General features: G+C 39.2%; 1 protein-coding gene across 6 annotated transcripts; it reads left to right on the top strand.

Moving 5' to 3' along the window:
• The first annotated feature begins 446 nt into the window (after positions 1–446).
• RhoGAP100F (Rho GTPase activating protein at 100F) lies at positions 447–22,943 on the top strand. Of its 6 annotated transcripts, none has more exons than XM_065318130.1 (15): positions 447–882; positions 3,353–3,467; positions 12,175–12,288; positions 12,938–13,021; positions 13,496–13,753; positions 13,846–14,093; positions 14,164–14,874; positions 14,932–15,161; positions 15,397–15,539; positions 15,694–15,826; positions 15,919–16,278; positions 16,335–17,134; positions 17,189–17,414; positions 17,812–18,044; positions 18,107–22,943. In XM_065318130.1, exons 2-15 carry the CDS (start codon positions 3,384–3,386, stop codon positions 19,445–19,447), a joined length of 4,965 nt encoding a protein of 1,654 aa, XP_065174202.1. In that variant the 5' UTR covers positions 447–882; positions 3,353–3,383; the 3' UTR covers positions 19,448–22,943. The 6 variants fall into 6 exon arrangements, with proteins under 6 accessions (XP_065174202.1, XP_065174200.1, XP_065174201.1 ...); XM_065318128.1 differs by having other exon boundaries at positions 15,361–15,539; XM_065318129.1 differs by having other exon boundaries at positions 14,161–14,874; positions 15,907–16,278.
• The last annotated feature ends 1,521 nt before the right edge of the window (positions 22,944–24,464 follow it).

Here is a 24,464-nt window from a genome sequence, read left to right as displayed (position 1 = left end):
TGCCACTGCTGCCAAGTAATGCTTTCGTGTATAGTTGGTTGCATATATTAAAACACTGTGAATTTGTTTTTATTTCATTTTTGTGAAAATTTCACTTTTAAATAGTTTAAAAACTATTTAAAGTAAAATAACAGTTGATACCAATTTAATATTTATATAAATTGCATGATTTATTGTTCTTTAAGTGTTTTTAATAGATATTACCTTTGGAGAATTGTTTAATTATATAATAAGTATTAAAATAATTGTGTTATTAATTCCGATATTTAAATCTAAACAAAAATCGTTCAAAAATCACGAAATTCTATTTGTTTGTTGGAATGTGTGTCTTTTCATTGGTATAGAGAATGCGCGAGTGCACGCCGCGGTGGTTCGGTGGTGGCGGCGTCGGCTCCAGACTATAATATTGATTAAACTGGCGTTCGCCGCCGCCGCCGCCGCCAGCGCGACTCGTGCGCCCGCTCGCATCGGCAGCAACGGGCCGCGACCCCGTTCGACCGAATATCGTCCAGCACGAGCTCACACCCGAAAAAACGCGTTTTCGTATCGTTTCGGGCGCGCAAAACGCGCTGAAAACACTCGAATTCCAAAAGAAACCGTGACATTCTCGTCTTAAACTCTCGTCCTGCACACTCATCCACTCACACACACTGCCATTGAACTCGCTGCGAGAGGATAACTTTTCATTGCTGAAAAAACTACACAGTTTTAACGATGAAATTTAATTTTGAGTGAAGTGCTGCTTAAAAACGAGTTTTCTCCGCCGCAAACGAAGAAAATCCACGCTGGGGTTGGTAAAAACTAAGGTGGTGCATACCGAGATGACATGGACATCATCGGTGCGTCCTGCAGGGATGAAACGTGTCCAAGACATATAAATAGGTATAAAATCCAATATTTTTACAAATTTTGCATAAAATTTTACATATTTTCCTTTAAAAATCATATTTTTGTTATTAATTTAATCTAAATATCAAATAATTATTTATTTTTAGTTGAAAATTATTACTGCAGTAATATAACCGATAAAAATTTTATTTTTAATCCTAAATTTACGCGAATATCTCAATGAAAATCTTGTGCTTTACGACTGTCGAAATGGGCGTGCGACGAGTGTGACGGCGCGCTGCGGGTTGCATAAAATATGAAGCAGTATGGGTTGCGTCGAGTAGCGCTTTGCATACGAGTGATGCGAGTTGCCGCGCGCTGGTCGTAAATTTCCTGCTGATTCGTGCGAAAGGCTGCGCAAAACGCGCAAAACTAAAGAAATCCGCTTAGATTCGCTTAAAATCCGCGCTGCAGGCTTCAATTTAAAGTATCACTCATGCATCCACACTAACACACACTAATTTCTTATAATATCCATAAATTTATTCATGTTTTACGCGTTTTATTATATTTTAAAAAAACAAAACTTTATTGTATGCATACAGAGTTGCATACGTTGCATAATACAACAAAACACACACAATATACGTGCGTTTAATTCGTTTAGTGAGCTTTTACCATTTTATTCCATTTTGCGTCGGTTGGTAACTGAAATGTTCATTAATGGCCGTGCGTGTTGCATCGTAGTTTCGTAGTAGGCTGTAGTAGGCGGTGTTGGAATTGTAAATGAGTATCGTATGTGTAGTTTTGCGTAGCGTAATTTGCAACGATGCAACACATGCACATCTACGTTCATCACCATACAGATCGTATATGTGTGAGTGGCGGAGAACTTCCGGATTCGTTATTCCATCATTCCGGATGCGGATTCGTCCTGCGCCTGCGACGCGCTACGAGCATGACCGAACGTTAACTAGCGAATGCATCGGATGCACACAGCATTCAAGCGTCCATTAAAACTCACATTAGGGAATCAAACCTCTTTTTTTTTTAAATTTTTGTCCATGAAGTTTAAATACAGGAAAAAATAAATAGCATGAAAAAGTGATTGTAAATGTCGAATCTGATGCGTTGTGTTGTGATAGAACGTGATGGAATGAAGGGAATGAAGTGAACGATGTTGAATGATGGCGTCTTCGCATTGTATTGATGTTGATGTGGAATGGGAAAGCAGGGACGCCGGAAGCTAGTGCCATTTGCACGTCATTCGGACGCCATTTTCTGTTCCGATGCATTGTACTTTCATGATTCTACTGCTTCCACTCTTTCAGCTTCCTTTTCATGAGTATTCCATTGTTTTTCGTTGTTTTTCCAACGGCAAAATCAACAAAGAACAAGTATTTCATACTAAAACATGTCTTTTTAATTAATTCTCATCAAATTATGTTTTGTTTCATTCTTATCTACAGTTTAACACAAAAAAATCATCAATATTTGTTAAATTCTATTCAATTTTCATTGATGACTCAGCATGAACATTTCAAAATGGCTACATTACTCCGCCATATTGTTCCGCGCTTCAATTTATTATTATTATAACATTTATTGTCAGTTATCTATTCACAAGTCGTTTGTGCCGTTACTTGCACGTTCCGGTCGTTATCGATGCAAATCACAGGCGTAAGTAAAATTAATTACGGCACGGCGTCGCATTCACGAGGTGAAAATTCAAAATTCGCGTATTTACCCAGCGCCGAAAGCAAATAATGCATAATAAACGATGGCGATGCCAATGCGCGATGACGAGGCGCGAATTTATTAATCGCATCGATCCGCAACCCGACATACACGGCTTTAACCCGGAAAATCAACACAAATTGACCTAAATCAACTAAAAATAAACAATTATAGCGTGATTGACATTAACAATTATGTTGGTGTTGTTGTTACTTCATCTATATTTGCATCAAAATCGTAAAACGAAATTTATGTACGCAAAAGAACTCAATCCATCATTATAAATTACAGGAAACTGTAAATTGTGATGTTGAACTATGTAATTAACATTGCACATCATTATTAACACATAACACGATAATTATATGCGTTATGCTGCATGTTAAGTATTCTTATATCTTTCGCATCTTGAGGCGACCGCAACTCGAGGGTGTAACAAATGTGTAACAAATCTGTTTGGCGAATGTCGACGCATTATCATGCGTTTCGATCGCATTCATAATGTTGCGTGTAATGTGTGTTGCCGACCAAGAAATGTATTGTGTGTTGCTTAGTTGCTAGTTATGTACTAGTATCATAATTAACTCGAGGTAATTTAATTTTGTTGCAAAACGGTTTTGTTTTTGTTTTCACTTGTTTACGATCACTCCGGGTTGCCTGAGGTTATGAACATAAATACCCACCTTATAATCCCCAACATGATGGAATGTTCATGAATATTCGCTGGAATATTCCAGGAGTGAAGAGTTAAGACTAAGCGGATGTTTTGTGTTTGTGTATGTTGCAGTTCGTGGCTGTTATCCCGGAGGTAATCTGGTATGCAGTGGCGGAAATTGGCGCGTTCGAAGATCACATCCGGTCGATCACGCACGCGCAATATGCTCTGCTGCGGCCGGCGAAAGGTAAGCCAACAAAACAATTTACCGCAATAAAAAACGGAAATAGCAGGCATAACTCTTTTAAATTATTAAAATAAGCTCTAGGCATGACACTAATTGTGATTTATTGTTTTAATTTCTAGTTTTTTTTACTTGTTTTTGTTTCATTTAGGAATTTATGGTTCACTAGCTTCTGCCCGCGACTTCGTTCCGGTAGTGTTTAATAAAAATGTAATTTGTAAATGTAAAACTATCTTGTTCTTGACATAGTATGTGTCAATTCTATCAATAAGATTCGCCATTTTATTTTCAAGAAATTAATTATATCTAGAATTGCTAATAGTGCACTTCAGCGCGCCATCTCGGATTCAACTATTTAACTATAACTATGATTGAATCTCAATGACAACTTTTATCCTGTAGAAAAATGCTGTCTTTTGGGTTTTTCCTGCAATTATTCGAATTTTTCTCGCCGTAAAAACCATCCTTGGACTTTAACGAACATTTAAAAAAAAAGAATTGACCAAATTGGTCTAGGCGTTGTTGAGTTATGCGCTAACAAACAAATTTTGCGATTCGTTTGAATATGATAGATTTTCATTTTATTTCTATTTTTTACTTGATTACAAAACTTTTAAAAACGTTTTATTACTGAAAAAGTAAATTTTCCGTTCGTATTTTTATTGTTTTTTGAAGTTTTGGCGCATGTGATGTATCGTTCGTTCATTCGTTTGTTTTATTATTTTCCTTGTTATTTCTATAAGGGTACGAGTAGTTAGAGGGTGAAATTCAAGCAGACTGCGTGGTGCCAGCATCGTTCCGTGCTCGTGCCGCAATTCCTTATCGAATTTATCAATAACAGCGAAATAGCGACATAAAATTGAACGCGGCGCCGGAATGCAAAAGAACTCAAGCGGAAAAGCAAAAAATAAAACCATATATACCAGAGGCTGCAGTTAAAAAAAAGTGATAAAGTAATAAAGAAGGTTATAATCTTATAATAACATAAAATGCATGGCAAAAAGCACCGCTGCACGAACCGAAAGCAGAAAAACCAGCACAACCGGGTGTTATACTGCATAAAACAATGGGAAACAGGGAAAGAGAACTGAAATATGGCCGACTGCAAGCATAAACATAAACAACTTCTTCAATAGAACCTGGGAAGTCGTAAAAGTATTTAATAATGCGCTCAGTGGCCCGGAAAAGACCAAAACATGCAAAAAATATAAAAATTCCAACGTGTTTTGATATTATTCACCTTAATTCTATCTATAATATAAAAATAAATTGCAAAATGTGTTAGTAAGCGCATAACTCAACAACGCCTAGACCAATTTGGACAATTCTTTTTTTAAATGTTCGTTGAAATCCAAGAATAGTTTTTACGGCGAGAAAAATTCGAATAATTGCCGGGAAAACCCTAAAGAAAGCTCTTTTCTATAAAATAAAAGTTGGCATTGAGATTCAATCATAGTTATAGTTAAATAGTTGAATCCGAGATGGCGCGCTGAAATACATTATTAGCTATTCTTTATATAATCAATTTCTTTAAAGTAAAATTGTGAATCTTATTGCTAGAATTGACACATACTATGTCTAGAATAAGAGAGTAAAACCAAATTACATTTTTATTAAACACTGCCGAGACGAAATCGCGGGCAAAAGCATGTTTATTAAAAAATTAAAAATAAAGTTTTCTTAATCTTAGTATAGGTGGCGCTATGTAAGATTTACACGCTTGTAATATAACCAACAATGAATGTGTCGTTGTTTTCGTTTTTCATTCGGAAGAAAAACAAAACACGTCATAAAACATCTGAACAATAACGAACAGAGGCGTAAATAAATAGCGATGCTCGTTTGTCATGCCTCTCGTCTCGTCTCGGCTTGCAGAGAGCAAACGAGGGATCAAGCGTGAAGGATGAAGGATGAGGAATTAGGGACGAAAGGCATTCACATAGTCATAGTCATCTTCGTGTTCGTCTGCGTCTCATTCTCATCCACGGCCCCATTGTACGTGTATATATATATGAATTCCTTTCTTCGGTTCTACATTTACCGCCATTTGTCTATCTGCGTGTAAAAACGGCGGCCATCTTTCAGCACGTCGTTTGCGCCTGTCTGCCATCTTGTCGACGCTCTGGGCGACACGAGAACCGTCGTAAACTTCCCCATAGAACCGACATAACCCAGTTAATACCCTTCTACAACATAACCTACAAAACCAAATGAGTAATATATATAACCATATAAAGTGTCGTTCATTTTTCGAGCAGTCAGCACTTATTCTAAATGATAAAAATAAAATGCATGAAAACTTATGCTAATGATAGATGGCGATACTTGTTCATTATCATTACCTAGCCGTAACTTGTATCTTTCACGAAGTTGAAAAGGTTTCATGGTGCACGATGGCCAAAAAGTAACAAGGAAATTCATCATCATTAAAATATCATCAAGCTGCGCGTGGTCGTTCATCATTTATCATCTAGGTATCAGTTTGTCAAATAATGCGGACATACTGTATGTTTTACACATCGTTGACTTTCGTAATAATTCGTGATGTGTCGTATTTTATCGCCGACTCTCGAATTTTATGCATATTCCATTTTTAACCTAAAAAAACGCCCGTTTTTATATTCTACCACTGGTGTACTGTGTTGTTTTTTTTATTCGGGTTTTATTCAAACAATCAAATCTGAATATCGCGTGCGACGTGCTTGGAAGCTTGAAGCCGTCGGGCATTTTCGTATTCGATGTTAGCGTTTTCTTCGTTTCGCTTGGCATCCGGGAATTTTCCGTTCAGCGCATGGCTTTTCAGTGTTTCCTGACGCTTTCTAACGAAATCCAACATTTCAAGACGTTTCCTAACGTTTATAATGCGTTTTCGTTTCTGAGTTCAGAGTGACTGTAACTTATATTTTGTTTTTGAGAACAAACAGTTTTGAAAGCTTTTTCGGTTATGAGCTTTTATATTTAGCATTTATCTGTGGCTTTTTCACTTATAAATGTATTTGATACCGGATTATGTCATATTAAGTTTTATTTTTCTGAAACATTTGTTATTGCTTTTATTTAAAAACATATTCATAAAGAATTAAATTTGTTATTTGGTAGTAAAAACCGATGGCATTTTGCGTTGCATTTTGGTTGTTTATAATTTAATATTAAAGTGCAATAATGATTAAATTTGCTTTTTGCGATATTGTGAGCTATAACAACGTAAAATTCAGGTCAACAAGTTTGGTATTACAAACATTGAAAGCTACTTTAATTAACGTTTGATTAAAATGGGTTAAGATAGCTGAAATAACCTATAAAATATTAATTTTTAAATATTTTTATAAGAATTATTAGATTTAGCTCGCGACTTCGTCCCGGTAGTGTTTAATAAAAATGTTTCGTTTTTACTCTCTTGTTCTAGACATAGTATGTGTCAATTCTATCAATAAGATTCGCAATTTTATTTTAAAGAAATTAATTATATAAAGAATTGCTAAATGCACTTCAGCGCGCCATCTCGGATTCAAATATTTAACTATAACTATGATTGAATCTCAATACCAACTTTTATCCTATAGAAAAGGGCTGTCTTTAGGGTTTTTCCGGCAATTATTTGAATTTTTCTCGCCGTAAAAACCATCCTTGGACCCTAACGAACATTTTAAAAAATGAATTGGCCAAATTTGCCTAGGCGTTGTTGAGTTATATGCTTACCAACAAATTTTGCGATTTATTTTTATATTATAGATGTTGTTATTAGTTGAGAGTCAAAGTTTAAAGTATTTATTTAAAATATGTAGGACAAAAGCATTACGAGTATAGAATTGTCATCTCTCGTTTTCCGGTTTCCCCGAATTACTCGCCTCGCATGTCGTATGTTCTCATGTTCGCCGCCATTTTATGTGCGGCACGATGCGACCGTTAGTCCATACATCATCGTCGCTCGTCGTTTTTCACAGCTACGCGCCCGCCGCACGCCGTTCGAGCCGCGCATATTAATGATACAAGACGATCCGCCGCCTCCATCCGCCACACCATCTCCAACCCTTTTCCCCGTTTCGGGTCGCGTTCTGCATACGCGATGATGCCTTCTAATACCTCTCGCGTTCTCGTAACGGGCCAAAGCAGAACGAAAACGAGTAAATCCTTCCGGGGGGCTTCCGGGGACGCGGTCGCGGAAGCGCAGTCTGCCGGGGTAAGGGGGCCGAAAACTTCCATCGAAAGACCGCGAAATTTTGTCATCTCCGTTACGCGCAACAGCAAAACCAGCGAAAAAAAACTCCGAGACGTTCTTGGGTGGGTGGGCTTAATTTTCACGCCGTCGTCATAGCCCCACTTCCGGTTTCCGGTTTCCGCGACGAGCGCACACTTTCGACAGGTCGCCCGCAAAGTGGCTTCGCTTACAAATTAAATGATAAGTTATGATAACTTATGGTAACTAATGGTAACTCCGGAAAACGCGTGAAAATTCCGGAAAAGTTATGAAAACTTTATGTATTGATCATGAAAAATTCACAATTTATGCAGAATTAGAAACGCGATGTAGAAATATGTCCTACAACGTTTAATAAAAATGATGTATACAATGTGTTCAAAGAATTTTGTTACAAATTTCCGGATTAACGTAAACCGATTGAATTATTAGGTCATTGGGGTCAGACATGCGTACAAATAGCCAATCAGATATACAGTACGTATATAAACTCATAAAATAAACAAAGAATATGACAAAATAATTTGTTTGAATTTAACCGACGTTAAATAATATTTATATTTTCCGTATGAAAATATCAAAGTTAAATTTGGTGAATAAACTCTGGCGGGAAATTTCTACGCGTACAACACCACCGAAAACCACCCTCATCCCCCTCCAAGAGTAATACTAGTACTAGGCGCGCATGCGCATTAAGTCAGCCATACTACTACATGACGTCACGTCCGTGTGTGCGCGCACGTTGAACCTTTACCTTTGCGTTTACGTTCAGGGTCGGTTCGGCGGCGTGCAACGCAGAGGGATGATTTTCTTTCTGTGCAAGTGTGCGTGTTGAGTGTGTGTGTGACGGGGAAAAATCAATAATCGGCCGTGAGTCGTACGGCGCAAGGATGGCCGAGTGAACGAACCGGCGCGCGTTGGGGCGGCATGGCGGGGGTAGATTGGTGGTGGTGGCAGCGTACGCCGCCTCCGCGAGTCTCGTGCGCGCGAGCGTGGATGTGAGCGTGTGAGCGGTGTGCGAGCGCACGGCGTTTTCCCTTCGGTTAATGTGCGATAAAAATGGCAAGGGCTGCTTTTTTACAAGAAAGGTAAAACGCATCTTTTCAACATCTTAATACATCCGACTGCAGGCGATAAATGTTTATAAAAAATGTGTGTATTTATACGTGAAGTGGAAATTGAGTGAAAATTGGTGGCAATGTGAGAGTTGCGGGGGTTGCGGATGAGAATTGGACGCGCGCCATGTTTAATATTGGACGAGCGAGGGTTTTCCGCACGGGATTACCCCGGCTAATAATTTGAGTCACCGAAATTAGTTTTTATACACTCGCGAATTTTTTAGGTTAGTTTTGAAGGTTAAACGTGTGTGAATTTTCGTGAATGAGTGTTCAGCAAGCAGAAAACTAGTTCAAAGGTGTTCAACACGCGAATTTAATAGACGCAAAGTTTGAAACAATTTTTGACACAACCGGAAACGGAAATGACAACAAGTGCACTTTCCTAACTTGCAAACAACTTAATTTACACATAGGATTTAATTGAAATGAATTCTTTTCAAGTTAAGACACGAATACACAAATTGTTTGCCGAAATTGAGGTTAAGATGAAGATTGTACATTTGGCTGCCTAATCAAATTTGCTTCTATTGTAAACATTTGAACACACGTTTGGGGGGTGAATATTTATGCGCGATGAAATTTAGCTTGCAAATTGTGCAAATTCGTTTACTTCCGGTTTTCACATTGTGTTTACACACGTAATAATCCGATAATTGCCGACGACGCAAAGTTTGCGCTTGAGATTAGCACGATGCGATCGCTATGCAGCCAACCGCACACCAAAGCGCGGTGCTAATTGTTATCGTTGCCGTGAACTGCAAACACACGCCGATGACGTCATAATCTATCGGTACATAACCTAACTCGATCGTTACCAAACAAACGCAGTGATATTATTTGTCTTTTTTGGCCAAAACCCGTAAAACCAATCAATATCTGTCTATTACTGGCCCTGTGTCCAGAAGAAAGAAGAGGGGTTAATTAGAAATGTCAAAAACAGAATTTTATTGTGTTTCATCTTATGCCCTGGATGATACTTCAATGTGATTGAGTATTATCGAGTGCAATAAGGTTATGAAGACTCATAACCTCATTTTATGTGAATATAACCTATAAATTAAAAAAATAATAAATTGAAATGAATTGTAAGTCACATAACCTAAACATATTGGAAACGTACGCTTGGAGTGTAAAATTGGACGTAGGTCCGCCCGAAATTTGATTATGGCCCAACGTCCCATTGGACTATTAAATCTCCATTAGCCCGAATACCCTTCAAAAACGGAGACACACGGCCGGAAAATGTGTTTTATGCCTTCCCGCACACCCTCTCACATATGTTCACATTTATTCGAATCGCATCGAAGCGAATCGAACGCGTGCGCGCCGAAAGTCATTCAAAGTCATTCTGAAAGCATTTCGATAAATTGAACACGCTGAAAGAGATATTCGAGTGTACCTCCATCTATATGTGAATACTTAAACTGAATTACTCTACAGACATTTTTTCCTAACCTTAATTTGAGGTTATGATAAATTGCGCAAATGAAATTCTGCAACAAAAAAACATTTGTGCAAATACCTCGTAATATTTTATTTTGATGACGGTTCATTAAACGAACGCTTTGCGCTTATTTTGCGTATGAATTCGAGGGTGCGACTCTTTCACTCACAAGTCTCACCCCACAAGTGGGGTGATTTAATCGACCGTTTCGCCGCTCTGTCGACGAACCTTTTTCGTGATTACGTTTTTAATCTCGGCACTCCGACTCGCAGCTTCGTTTTCGTACTTTGCTTGCAAAAAAAGTTAAAATAAATAAAATAAAGTACACAAAAAAAAAATAAAAAAAAAGGAAACATGATGTAGATGGCGTTGCAGGCACATATATTTTTTACGAGCAATATAAAATAAACGTAGATTATGATTAAAAGCAAAAGTTAATTAACAAACATCAAAAAATGTCATAACCACAGGAATTTAATTGAATTCGTCAATTTTGTACACATTTATTACCTTTTGAACATATTGTATGTTAACTATAGTGATTTATGTTTGTAAAACGACAATTGATTGATTTGCGTTTTTTTCTTCAGTTGAGTATTAGTTAATGATATAAACATGTCTGCGAAGCACTCAAACTGGACCTATTCACATTTATAGCGATAAAAAAATAATAACCGGAAAACATTTCTACGCTTCGAGGAAATAAAAAGTCAATGAAAGAAATATTCAACTTCTGAACATTAAACGTGAACGCATCAATTATTTATTAAACGTTTCTAAATGGCTTTCGGCTAGGAGTTGGGTAACCAAACTAAAAAATATTTAATGCAATTGTTTGGACAATAATTATGACTTGTGAAATACGATGGGGAATTTATTACACCAGCATAAATATAAAAAAAAACAACTAAAAATGGTATATTAAGTAACAAATGGCTAACGCGGGCATTTAATAACGTTTAGCCACGGGGTGCTTACGCTATTTTTTCTACTTCCACTCTAGTTCCACGTTGCGGTTTTGGTATTTCAAGTTTTGTATTTTAAATAATCGAAATTTGCTCGCATATTTATACAACCTGTAAGGTTATAAGTGCCATGCCGCGCATCGTGTCCCTCCGATACGAGCAGCAGCAGCGCCTGTTTTGACGTGTTTGACTGACGTCGCATGGTATTTCATACCGCCTTGTACTGCTCCGTAGGCAAATACGCAGGCGCTTGCTCCGTCCGGTGCATAATGCAAGTACATAATGAATATTATGTACGGCTTGGCTGTCCGTATATAAAGTACCACTTTTTGTGTCTAAAAACAGTAGAAAAACTGGCGCTTTATAAGTGGAAGTAGAAAAAAGTCTTTATAACACGTTGATGCAGTATTACCGGAATTAGAACAAGTCCTAAAAGGATTACTTCTTGAAAAAAAAGTCAAGTTAAGGACTTAAGGATTATGTCACTAATACCAGGTACAAGTATTGCGACATAAGAAAATTATCCTTTGAGAATACCATGAATAATCTTCGATAGTTATAGCTGTCATTTTAGACTTTTTCCTCATCATTATTTGTCGACAGAAGGATTATCTTGAGTCCTGACATTTATCTTTTTTTGATCCGCGTAAAACTTTCTATAAATCCAATCCGCTTATTACACTGTCGTCACCCCAAAAACAAAAAATATATAAAAGTGTGACGTTGATGAAAATATTTACTCCTGGAGTCCTTGATGTGATAGTAAGTGAGTGAGTGTAGAGATCAAAAGATGAGAAAATGGGAAAATGATGTCGAAGTTGTAAAAAAAGTCCTCTTCCACAACCGGAACTAAAAAAGGATAATAGAATAAACTAGAAGTAATGGTTGATATTGCTGTTCAAAGAAAATAGGAAAAATTAAGGATTAAAGAATTTCAAAGAGAAATTTATTTTTAAATTTTTTTCTTTTTGCTTTTGCTTTAAAGGATAATGGGCGAGAGGCTTTGGATCTCACGGCATCTCCATTGCGCGCGGCGCCAGGACCCACAGCACGCAACAACCACCCTCCACCAATGGTCATACAGGGTGACTTCCGGAAGGTAAGTGTTTTACTTTCACTCTTCGAAATTCAATTAATTATACGCCGCCATAAATATTGAGTGAGTTGCTCATATCCGCACCGGTTGACTCATCTGAGATTCCTTCTTATTCCCCTGGAGTATAAACCCTCCCAGTTTCCGGAAGCTACAAGGTGATCTATCTAATCTAACAACGTCTCAACGTAAACCACCTGAAACGGCAGCCGAGGACAATCACAAAGAAAATCAATTTTCCAGAGGAAAGAAACGGGGATGTTTAGGGGGCTGGGAAGTTGGGGTAGAAAAAAAAAACGAACGATAAGCGAACTGTTCAAACCGCAGCCACGAACCCTTCCTAGAGAATTCCGAAAGGACCAAAAACTATAGACATAAATCACGCCGTCTACAAGGATAACTACTACCACTAGTGTTTTTGGGGAAGGGTGAGAGAGGAGTAAAGGGGATTTCTTGCCGGGAGCACGTGCTAGTTGGCACGAGTTTAGTCGGAATCTGTAATATTACAGATAGTTTAAAACAGTTAAATTTTGAACAATGAATTAAAGCGGTTAATGTCACTCACAAAGGGTGTAGCATTAAATTACAAACTTGTACATAACCTAACCTATGTTAATCCGACCATACATAACCTAAACTATGTTTCTATTTTAAGGTTTCCGGTATTAGCACGGAAATCTTCAAGCAGATAGAGCAAGTAGAGAACGACCACGATGCGACGACGGCGGCGGCGTTGGAGGTACGTCTTAAATTTTTTCACTTCCGGTTTTCCGGGTTTTGTGTTTTTACCAAAACACCGCAGTGAAAGCAAAACTTTCCAGCGCGGGTTTCGACTACAATGGCACGTCTTTTGGCAGGACCTTTTCCGGTTTGCACAAAAAAGCGCGTGGAATTTTCGTTTAAGCGTCCATTCGAGCGCGAAGAATGAAAACGAACAAAAACCCGCAATAAATAAATTCCCGCGACGTGCTCTTCTCGTCCGACGAAGCAAGAGCAAGAGCATCCCTCTCAAGGGGGTTGGCTTTACGTGCGTGTAAAACACGTTTAATTTCGTTTAGCCGCCCGTCAACTAAAATATTTACAATCGTGTCAGGCACAAACATTTCTTATACATACGAGTATACATATACAGGCATTGATATAGGTTACTCGTGGTAGCTTTAATGACATAACCTAACTTGGGTATTATATGAGTCATTGTTTGATTTGTCAGCACGTGGAGCGGCGTGGTGAGATGATTGTCCGCATCCTCGACGCCCGGCAGCTGGGGCGGTCGTGCGCGGAGGCGGCAAAGCGCTTCCAATCGATGCAGGACGCCAAGCACACGGTGCAGTTCGTCGAGATCGTCAAGCGGCCCGGCCAGACGCTCGGTCTGTACATACGCGAGGGCAACGGCATCGATCGCACCGACGGCGTCTTCATCTCGCGCATCGCCCTCGAGTCGGCCGTCTACAACAGCGGCTGTCTCAAGGTATCATTCATTATCATCACGCAGCTAATAACTCATAACCAAAGTTATGAGTTAATATGACTTAAGTAATGACATCTATTGGTGTAATCTAGGTCGGGGATGAAATCTTAGCGGTTAATCTAGTGGACGTAACCCGTATGAGTCTTGATGATGTGGTTATTATTATGTCCATCCCACGCCGGTTGGTCCTTGCGACACGGCAACGTAAGGGTGGTATTAAGGGTGGGCAAGAGTCGCCCAATGTCCAGCCCCGCAACGAGCACAAACCACCGCCGGTGGTGGTCATTAAACGTGACCTACGTGAAGATGAAATTGATGAGCCTGATTTAGGACAACATAGGTATATGAAAACACACAAACCCTATAATTAAGGGTTGTTTTAAAAAAGGGTTTTTTAATGTTTATAGCAGGGATACGATGAGACAACGACACACAGGCGACGGGAGAGAAATGAGTGAGTCCCGTTCGCGACTGGGCCTTGGAGGGTTAGATGGACGCGGTGGGCACACACAGGACACCAATGGACTTGATCTGTATTACAATTCACGTCCGCCGGATAGTTGGGGTTATCAACCACCTCCGCCGGTTATTACTGAGCAACCTAAAGGAAACATCCAACACTTCCAACCCTTTGAAAGAGGTTATCCTGGTACCCTAGAAAGTCTTGCTGAGAAGGTGCACTCCTTTGGTTTGCCAAATCATAGACGTATGAGTGCTGGTAACCAACCCATTCCTGGGAGGTTATCAGGGCAATCACAACAGAGTCCATCGAGTCATTATTATGTTCAGCATACAGGTACTGGTTCAAGGAGGATAATGCCCAGGTCTGGGTCTGATCAACATTTACCGCATACAGAGTATGCTGATTACACGAGCATAACCCCAGCTGGGAGGCACAGTCTGTTGAGGTCCAGTTTGAAATCAGGGTCTACGTTGAGTAGATATAATCAACGTTATGTGGACCAGACCTCTGTGGCTGCACAATTAGCCCAGGCAAAGTATGCTAGTTCCGGACAGTATGCAGGTGCGGGGACACTTACTAGGAGAAATAGGAGTAGTTTGGATTATAGCAGTGACACTGAGGCAACGTGTGGTCCAAGAAATAGTTACTATTACTATAGGTATTTAAAAAAACATGAAACAATAAAAATTTAAATGATTGAGTAATGTTTTCATAGGCAACAAGCACCACCAGTCCAACACTCAACTTTGGCCACTTTGGGTCGTAGCGCATTGACCTCAGGAGGTCCCTCAGACATCAGTTCCAAATTCAACTCCCTTCCTAGAGATACTCGAGGTGCCACTCGCCTGGCGATGAACAAACGCTTCGGACCTGCGTCGGCTCTTCTTCAGGACGAAGCCGATGGTAATCTTTCCGCACCAGAAATGCCCTCCCTGCGGCAACGAGGTAAGTCCCAACTCTCTGCTCTAGTCCTAAGTCTAGCATAAGATGGCCACTAGTCGTGCACACTAAATGTTCTTGATTTCTATTTCCACTCATATCATTCACATCACTCTCATGATCATCATCACATCATCATAATCATCATCATCATCATCATGTTTGTGGTGTGTGCCTGTGAACCGATTGCAATACCCGAATCAAGGAAGGATACCCTCGTCACCCAATATATTCACTTCAGACGAGTACAGACAATGGCTGAGCCGTACACCCTCCACCTCCGCCATCTACGAGCAGATTCGTGCGTCGCGTGACGTGCTCAATCAGCAGCGCGCGGCGAGGTTCACCTACAGCGCTGAAAACATTCACGCAGCTCTTAAGGATGTAAGTCACCAAATTAAATCAACACCAAAATTTAGTCATAGGAATGTTCTTAGTGTGGGTTTTTAGTTTAGATTAGTCTAGTTCTGTTTGGATGTCTAGATCTTAGACTTAGCACCAATTGGCTGAAACCGTTCTTGTTTTTGTTGTTTGTTAGACCGAAGGAGGGTATTACAGTGCGTACGGCAGGCCGGGTGTTACCGCGACGCTTGATCGCAATTTCTCGCGTGCGCAGCATCAAACCCCCGCACGCTCATTGTCAACTCAACATATCACATCATCCCCATCAGGTAATAACACCCCTTAGTTATGATCCCTTTCCATTACCCGAGATGTTTAATGGCAATAGAAATATTAGAATGTTCTAAAGTTTGTCTTTCAGCTTTAGCATCAAGTAGGTCACCTTCAATGCGTCGCATGAGACAACTCTTGGAGTTGGATGCTGTGAGAGCAGGAGCACCTAGTCCTGTCCCAACCCCAAGTGGGACTCTCCCACGAGGGCAAAGACAGTTGGATATCAACCCCGCGGAGTTCTTGAAATACAAAATTGATAAACCAATGCAGGGTAGTGGTCTTAGTGGCTTGCCTTCGTTGGGTGGTAGTGGCCTAGGTGGAGAGGAACCCATTAGTGGTTTGCTGTGGGTGCATCTTCTTGCTGGGCGAGGGTTGCGGGCATCTACTGGGTCTTCAAATGCTACTACACCGGTTACACCTAGTGGTGGAACAGCTCCAACGATAGGAGGTAGGAAAAACTAATTTTCTAAAAACAAAAATTTTTAAATTATTATTTTGAAATAGGGTCAACTGGAATGCGTGACCTATACTGTGTGCTGGAATGTGACAGAGTCCATAAAGCCCGTACTGTTGTTCGTACTGGAGATTTGGTCTTTGATTGGGACGAATCCTTTGAATTAGACCTTGTCTACAATCGCGAACTAGATCTACTAATTTACTCCTGGGACCCACAATACCGTCACAAACTGTGTTACAAAGGTTCAGTCCATCTTGCATCTCTGCTCAAATCTGGTCCTTTACATCAGTTGGCTTTGAAAATTGAACCTAGAGGAACATTATACCTTCGTCTGAGACATACCGACTCTTTTACTCTTTACCGGCGAAGAGGTATCTCATCAATGACACTCTCAAGAACCCAACCACTTTTTGGTGTAGATCTTGAGAGTATAGTCAATCGGGAAGCCAAAACCGGTGGTATCCCTGGCGGGGTTTCCACTGGTCTAGCTGGTCCTGGCCAACAAGTACCAATCATTATCCGAAGGTGTGTGGAAGAGATTGAGCGACGAGGGTTAGACATAATTGGACTATACAGATTATGTGGATCTGCTACTAAAAAGAGAATCTTAAGGGAAGCGTTTGAAAGGAACAGTCGTTCTGTGGATTTGACACCTGATAATGTCCCTGACATCAATGTCATCACAGGAGTTTTGAAGGATTATCTTCGAGAATTACCAGAACCTTTGTTCACCAAGTGTCTGTATCAGATGATGGTGGACGCACTAGGGGTGTGCTTACCTGATGACCCAGAGGGTAATGCCAAGTTGATGTTCTCTATCTTGGATTGTTTACCAAGAGCAAACAGGGTAAGTGTTAAGAAATGATAATAAAAGGGTGTTATTGATGTTTGTTTTGTTTAGTCTACTTTAATATTCCTAATGGACCATCTCGCATTGGTGGTATCCGCATCGGACAGAAACAAAATGTCCGCCCAGAATTTGGCCACTGCATTAGCTCCAGTCCTGATTTTACATTCCAACGCTGATGGGCATCCTACAGCAGTGAAGCACGAAGTTGACTACAACCAACCCATCGGGGTACTCAAGTATCTGTTGCAGATTTGGCCAACGCCCAAACACCACTCAGGTAATGTCTTGCTCACTCCCGGTCTTGTCCGGTAAGCGCACCTGGGGATGCGATGCGTTTTTATGTTCTCACCGACACATCAACTCACCCAGAAACTTATCAACTCACACTAGCTTAGATTTCATCCGAACATACCATCTCGACCGTCATCGCCATCTTGATCACATACATTCAATCACTCCTTATAATTTACTTATTTAGTTAGACAGTTGATAAATATTTTTTACTTAGTACAGATGAGTATTTGAGAATAAAGTAGTTTTGTTCTGCATGAGGTGATAGACCGTTGTTGGAAATGAGGTCTGGGCTAGTGGCCGCCATCTTGTTCGATGCGCTGAGTGTGTCGCTTGATGTGTCGGGGTGTTGTTGGTATTGAGAGGGGGACCTTTTCAGACAGGTCGACGCGCCAGGCTACCCGGGCCGCGTGGAGACAGTCGCAGTGCGTTAGCTCCGGCGGCGGCAGCTCTGGGAGCAGCGTCGGGGGCAGCGGGCTCAGCGGTCAACTTGGCCCAACGCCCGCTGGCATCCGAGCCGTCTCGGCACTCAGTGGCTCCGTTTCCTCCTCCTCCTCGCTCTCTAGTCTCGGGCCCCAGAGGGCCTGCGCCACCGGTCCCCTCACATCAGACACTCGTAAGTATATACATCATTTTAAACCAACAAAATGATCACTAACAGAATAATATGTTATAAAGGGCCAATCATCAGTAAACAAAGGTCCTTACCGTCCGCTCTCACCTCGAGTCGGACCGGTTGCGGCGCCGCCTCCGGGCTGCTTGGCAGCTTCAGCGGGGGCGGCATTGGCCTCGTCAGCAGCGCCATCCCAGCCCGCGCACAAACCGCGGCAGGTGATAGTATCCTCGCCAGGCTCGCCAAGCAGTAGCAGTGACAGCCAATCGGGTTCCGACTCGGTTAAACACTACCAGACACCGTCATCTCGTGCGGTCAGCGCGTCTCCAGCTGCTCTACGTGGGTCGCCTTCATCCATGCGTAACTCGCCTACCCTCCGTCACACGCCATCATCAGGTGCAACTACCACTTCTAATGGTACCTCGGCGTTTGCTTCCACCAAGTCGCCGTCAATCACAAGTCTAAGCCGTGCTAGTCCTTCATTTGGTACCACTCGAAGCAGTTCACCTGCTATGCAAGGTAGTTCAGCAGGAATGGCTGTTACCCTTGCATCAGCAACCAGCGCACTGTCAACCCTGACAGGACTACAATCTACTATCTCGAATATTAATACCACTGCTGGTAATCTCTACAGTCTAAGCTACTCTCAACCTTCTCAACCTGCGCCACCTCCTTCACAACCCACTACATTCGCAAGCACAAATCCCTTCCTAACTGGAGCTTACCTCAACTATACCACATCTGAATCTTCTACTTATGGTGGTAATGGTTCATCAAAACCTTACTCCAATCTCTTTGACACCAGTAAATATTCCTATGACACTTCCCCTGTAACCAACGGTAAAGGCTATGACAGATCCTATGAAAACGGCAAAGATTCCACTAATGCAACAAGCAAACTCTTCGATAAACTCTTCGACAATGGTAAATACGGCTCTGGATCATCCTCCTCAGCATATGATTCACATGGTAACCATGGCAGTACAACAAACAACCACGGAGGTCACGGCAATCACACCAACAACGGCAAAGACAAACCATTCGCATACGAAACATTCAAGTCGTATTCATCAGCCGCATCAGACGCATTCAGCACCAGCGATGTGTACACAACAAGCATGGCCGCCAGTGATAAATACAAATCATATCTGGCAACCACAACCAGCGGTTACAACCCATATAAATACGACAGCAGCTCACCACGAGATGTCTCACCAAGCAGCACTGGTAACGGCGGCCATGTTGGCAACGGACATGACGGCAACGGGTCAAATGGCGGTGGTCGTGGCGGCCATCTTCAAGTCGAGGAAACGCCAACACCAACAAGCAGCATCGAAACGGAGGATAGTAACACCCGCGAGGTAGGTGAGAAAGACGTCGAAGGCGATGGCGAACTGTCAGACTAAATTGACACTCACACACGTCACATTGACGTGTGTACGTCAAGTGGGGTTATGTTTCATAACGTCACCATGCGTAAAATGTATGTCTGCTTGATAGAATCAAACGTACTCGGCGATAGTATCATTGTTAACGTATATATAATAAATGAATCTATATATAAATATTATATATATATTATACAATATATAGAAGGATAGCTATTATTATCTATTTAAAATATTTACGCGGACGGAGGGATTTTTTTGCGACGTCGATGAAATGATTTAAAGACTTTTAGCCGTAGTTAAAATTTGATGTAGTTCTAAACTAAACAAAAAAAAAACTAAACCTAACCTAAAACTTAAAAAAATAGTAAATGACAGGCAAAAAGACAGAACGACACGACTTAAATAAAAAAAATGAGAAATAGTTGCCGTCACCAGCGGAAGAAACTTAGTGAATCATTGTTATGTGTTTGCACAATATACATATATAAATAATATTATATAAAATATATATGATACGATTATATATATACATACTAATTGGGACGACGACGAGATGAAGATGTTTTTTGACTTTTCAATTTTTTACGCTTTGTATCGACTTTTTGATTGCGCCCCAAAGACGCGCTGATACTAAAGTGACGTGTAGACGTGTAGAACTATACAGATATACAGTGTGTTTAACCTATAGCAGAAATTCTTTATGATATAGCGCGAGATTACGTTTCGTCTTTTCGTGTGAACGTTGTTGAAACTGTTTGAGATCAAGCACAAAACTCCACTAGGAAAGTTTAGCGAAATAAAAGTAAAAAACTTAAAACGAAAAGCAAATCAAACCAAAATGACGTTTTGGTTTGTTTTTCTCACTGTGTAAATTAACTAAGCATATATAAATATATAGATATACTCCTCGTGCATATTATACATACTATATTATACACACATGCGAAGCAACTTTTTTGAAACGTGTATATTACTAAGCGTATTGTATGTGAAAGTTTATACGCGCATGCGCGGGACGACAACACTGCCACCACTTTATGAACGTCACACAACACACACACAACATTCAAATTGAAACTATACATGTGGTTGCTTTATTAGAAAGCAATAAAACTAGTTTAAATGAAGAACAGAACGTTGACGTATAAATAAAAAAACTAAACAACAACACACACTTAACGAGATAACTTTAATGATGTTAATATAATCGTAATCGTGCATACGTGTAGATAAGTGACAGTTGAGCGAACAAAAAATGGCGCAGATGGTTATCTAGGCTTTTTACATTTTCGAGCAGACAAGAAAACAATGCCATATACGTATACAGTACGTCATAGCGGATATATTCCTAACTAGATATGTATATGTACGTGTCGATATAATGTCGGTAAGGTAGATTTCTGCGCTCGCGCTCGCTTGTTTCTGCATTGTGGGTTGCTGCGCGCATATTTCTTGTTGATGTTGTTGGTTATGTTTTAGTCTTTATTTTCCGGCAGCAACCACACTAAAACCATCAAACAAGTGACCAGCGAGGAATTAGATTTTCACATGTATACATACATTGCATATATACATATATTAAGATAATAATTAAATTATATACTAGGCGCGCACGTTTGTTTAGTTCTGCAAAAGGTAAGAAATCTAACAACTGAATTACGAATTGAATGTAACTGTAGATATTATATATACACTGGTAACACACCTACACACACATGTAAGCATCTGTTCGCTGAGCGAATGTGTTGTTTGATTGTCATCTGTCAAAATTTGACGACAATTCATGTCAAAAACAAAAACTATACATATTATCATTGAAAGAATCACGGAAGTTGATTGTAAGTGATGTGAAGGAATAAGAAATGAGCATATAATGGAACATACAGTGTGTTTAAAGGCACTTTGAACATATTGTATGTTTGTGTGGAAAAGATTCATTGCGAATGATCTCTAGTCAATTTTCTGTTTGGTCAATTTTAGGCGTCTATATATATATATGAAACATATACGATATGATATATATCTATAGTGTAATTAATTCAGAGCGGAAACAAAATGGCGGCAAGTAAACAAAAAATGATAAAAAATTAAAAACTAAAACTTGGGATTAACGCAAACGAATGAAAATGGATGAAATGGTGAAAGATTAACGTTGAATATTTAGACTGTTGAAGAGTTATTTATATAAATATGATTGTTTGGTTTGATTGATTAGTATTTCGGTTTTTCTTGAGACTTGAATAAAATGTTTATGTAGCGGAATTTTTCATGAATGTGTGTGCACATATCATAAACGAATTCGTGAATTTAAAGAAATTGTAAGAAAAATCATAAGGAGATGGTGAAATAACAAAAAATAAAATGACGTACGAATTAAATATCAGTAGAAGAAGTTGCCTATTAGTACTATCGAGTATTTACGATTTGTTTACGGATAGCTCATCATCGACTGACGTAATAAAACAATTTAGCAAGAAAAACAGGAAATGACATGCAAAAGACCTAATAAAACATAAAAAAAAACTAAACAAGAAACAAATTCTAAACGATTAAATGATGAGAATGTGACGCAAAAAATTGTAAAGCATTGTAAAATGTACACATGTACACACTGTATATTAACTTCTCTCTCATACTCGTTGTGCGGACGTTAGAGAACGACATTCAGTCACACATTAACACACATTGACATTGACATAAGCTAAAATTTGTAACATAGTAGATTTTGACATGAAATCATTGAAGAAAACGACGAAAAACAAATCTCAAAGGGATTTTTACCGAATCACAAAACCGAATCTAACAATTAATAAATTGCATAGACGTATAAAATAATATCATATTAGGTGAGAGATCAATCAATCAATCAATCAATCTCGGAATTGAATTGGACACACGTTTAAACACACAAAAATCATCTTGCATCTCACCATCATCATCGACGAAATAAGTCTGAACGTATACAATGTGTAAAAAAACGATAACCTGCGTTAGGAGGTATATTACTACAACTACAACTAGCAGCGCCACGTAGCGTCGCGTAGCGTCAACTCTAGCGCCACCAAACGGCAGGGAAACATACCATCTTTCATATAACGTAATATCTAACGATAATAATTGTTATAAACAACCATTAAGTCACAATGTAAGTGGAAAAACGCAACAATTAACTGTTTTGTTGTTTTGAATAAAAAAATGAATAAAATGTACACGAAGATTGATTGATTGACGCAAAAAATACTTGCGGATAAACGATGGCGAGCGAAAACCGAAACAGAGTAACAATGAGTAATAAACAATAATAATTATCAGTATTTAATGAAATGTGAGGCATGCAAACTCAGCTTTGAAACGGTACGAAAACAAAATGGCGGAGACAAACATGGCGGGATGTGTCATGTGATGAGATGGTGCGCGAAGATTGTAAGAACGGCTAGAAACCCTCCTAATTGACGATTATACTATAAACATTTAAATTAATAAAGAAATAAATCTTTCAGTTGACTCATAATTGTGTGTGTTTTGTTTTTAATTAATTTTTAGGGTTAAAAATACTCTAGTGGCCTATTTACCAATCATTCAATTAGTTAATTTTATTATTTCAATGGAATTAGAGCAAAGTGTAATAAACAATTACGATTGTTGTGTAATTTTGTATTTTAATGAAAGATTGACGCGATTATTCGAATAATTGAACTGGCACATTGCATTAATTTATTTATTTGTGTCTGCTTTTATTCTTTTGTCGTTATTGTTTGTTTTTTTGTCAATACGATGACGGAACATGGAATTTCTCCAAAAATACAAAACGTGTGAGTAAGCAATGCGCGCGCGTTGCATAACTTATGAAATTGAGGATGCTGCCAAATATTTAGTTGTTCGGAGGTGCGGGCATGCGCATATTACGTAAGTATTGTGTTTAATTATTATCCCAATAAAGCTATAGCGGCGAACAACGAAAAAATAAATATATTGCGTTGACTTTGCTTGCGAATGCTTTATTTGTCTTTGTTTAACGTAAATTCTTTGTTCGCTTGTTCGTTTTGTTCGTGTGTGCTAAATAATTGCGCATTGGTGCTAAAAATTGCATTAATAAACATGAATAAAAGGTGAGTTAAGGTTAAACCAATTAGTAAAATTGGGAAATGTCTTATTAGAAAGTATTTAGTGTATGTACTTTTTGTATGTAATAATTTAGGTTAGTTCAACTGGTTGCCTATATTAAATGAATTTAACTGCATCTATAATATAAAAATAAATCGCAAAATCTGTTAGTAAGCGCATAACTCAACAAAGCCTAAACCAATTGGGCCAATTCTTTTTTTAATATGTTCGTTAAAGTCCAAGGATGGTTTCTACGGCGAGAAAAATTCGAATAATTGCCGGGAAAACCCTAAAGACAGCCCTTTTCTATAGGATAAAAGTTGGCATTGAGATTCAATCATAGTTATAGTTAAATAGTTGAATCCTAGATGGCGCGCTGAAGTGCATTATTAGCTATTCTTTATATAATTAATTTCTTTCAAATAAAATTGCGAATCTTATTGATAGAATTGACACATACTATGTCTAAAACAAGAGAGTAAAAACAAATTACATTTTTATTAAACACTACCGGGACGAAGTCGCTGGCAAAAGCTAGTCTTTTAATAATTTTGTTGATTTTTATGTCTACGTGACACATTTGACACATAAACTTGCACCACAAAAAATGCGATCAAGATCAACGCTCAAAATATTCTTTCTAAATGCAATTACATCATTATATTTAAATTAGCCGAATTCTAATGTCTAGTGACGTGTAACGTCTTGCTCAATCACCCGCTGCTCAACTGGAGCAAGTTTAATACGTTGCCCTTGACGCCTTGACACTTTCCATAACACAAGCTATAAAATAATTCGATCACTAATTATGATTTATTTATAAATACAGGATGTTTTTAAATATAAATTAAATAAATTAAACTAAGTTGAAGACAATTACGTTTGTCTGCAGGTAGGTTATTCGAGTAAAAGTGTCACGATTTGACCG

The sequence above is a fragment of the Atheta coriaria genome, unplaced genomic scaffold (assembly GCF_025399875.1).
Source record: "Atheta coriaria isolate IRGN ID8LTWV9N9 unplaced genomic scaffold, Caltech_Dcor_3.1 hic_scaffold_3_pilon, whole genome shotgun sequence".
In the NCBI taxonomy this organism is placed as follows: Eukaryota; Metazoa; Arthropoda; class Insecta; order Coleoptera; family Staphylinidae; genus Dalotia; species Dalotia coriaria.
The sequence above is the reverse complement of the archived record's forward strand: the minus strand, read 5'-3'. Positions and strand labels throughout refer to the sequence as shown.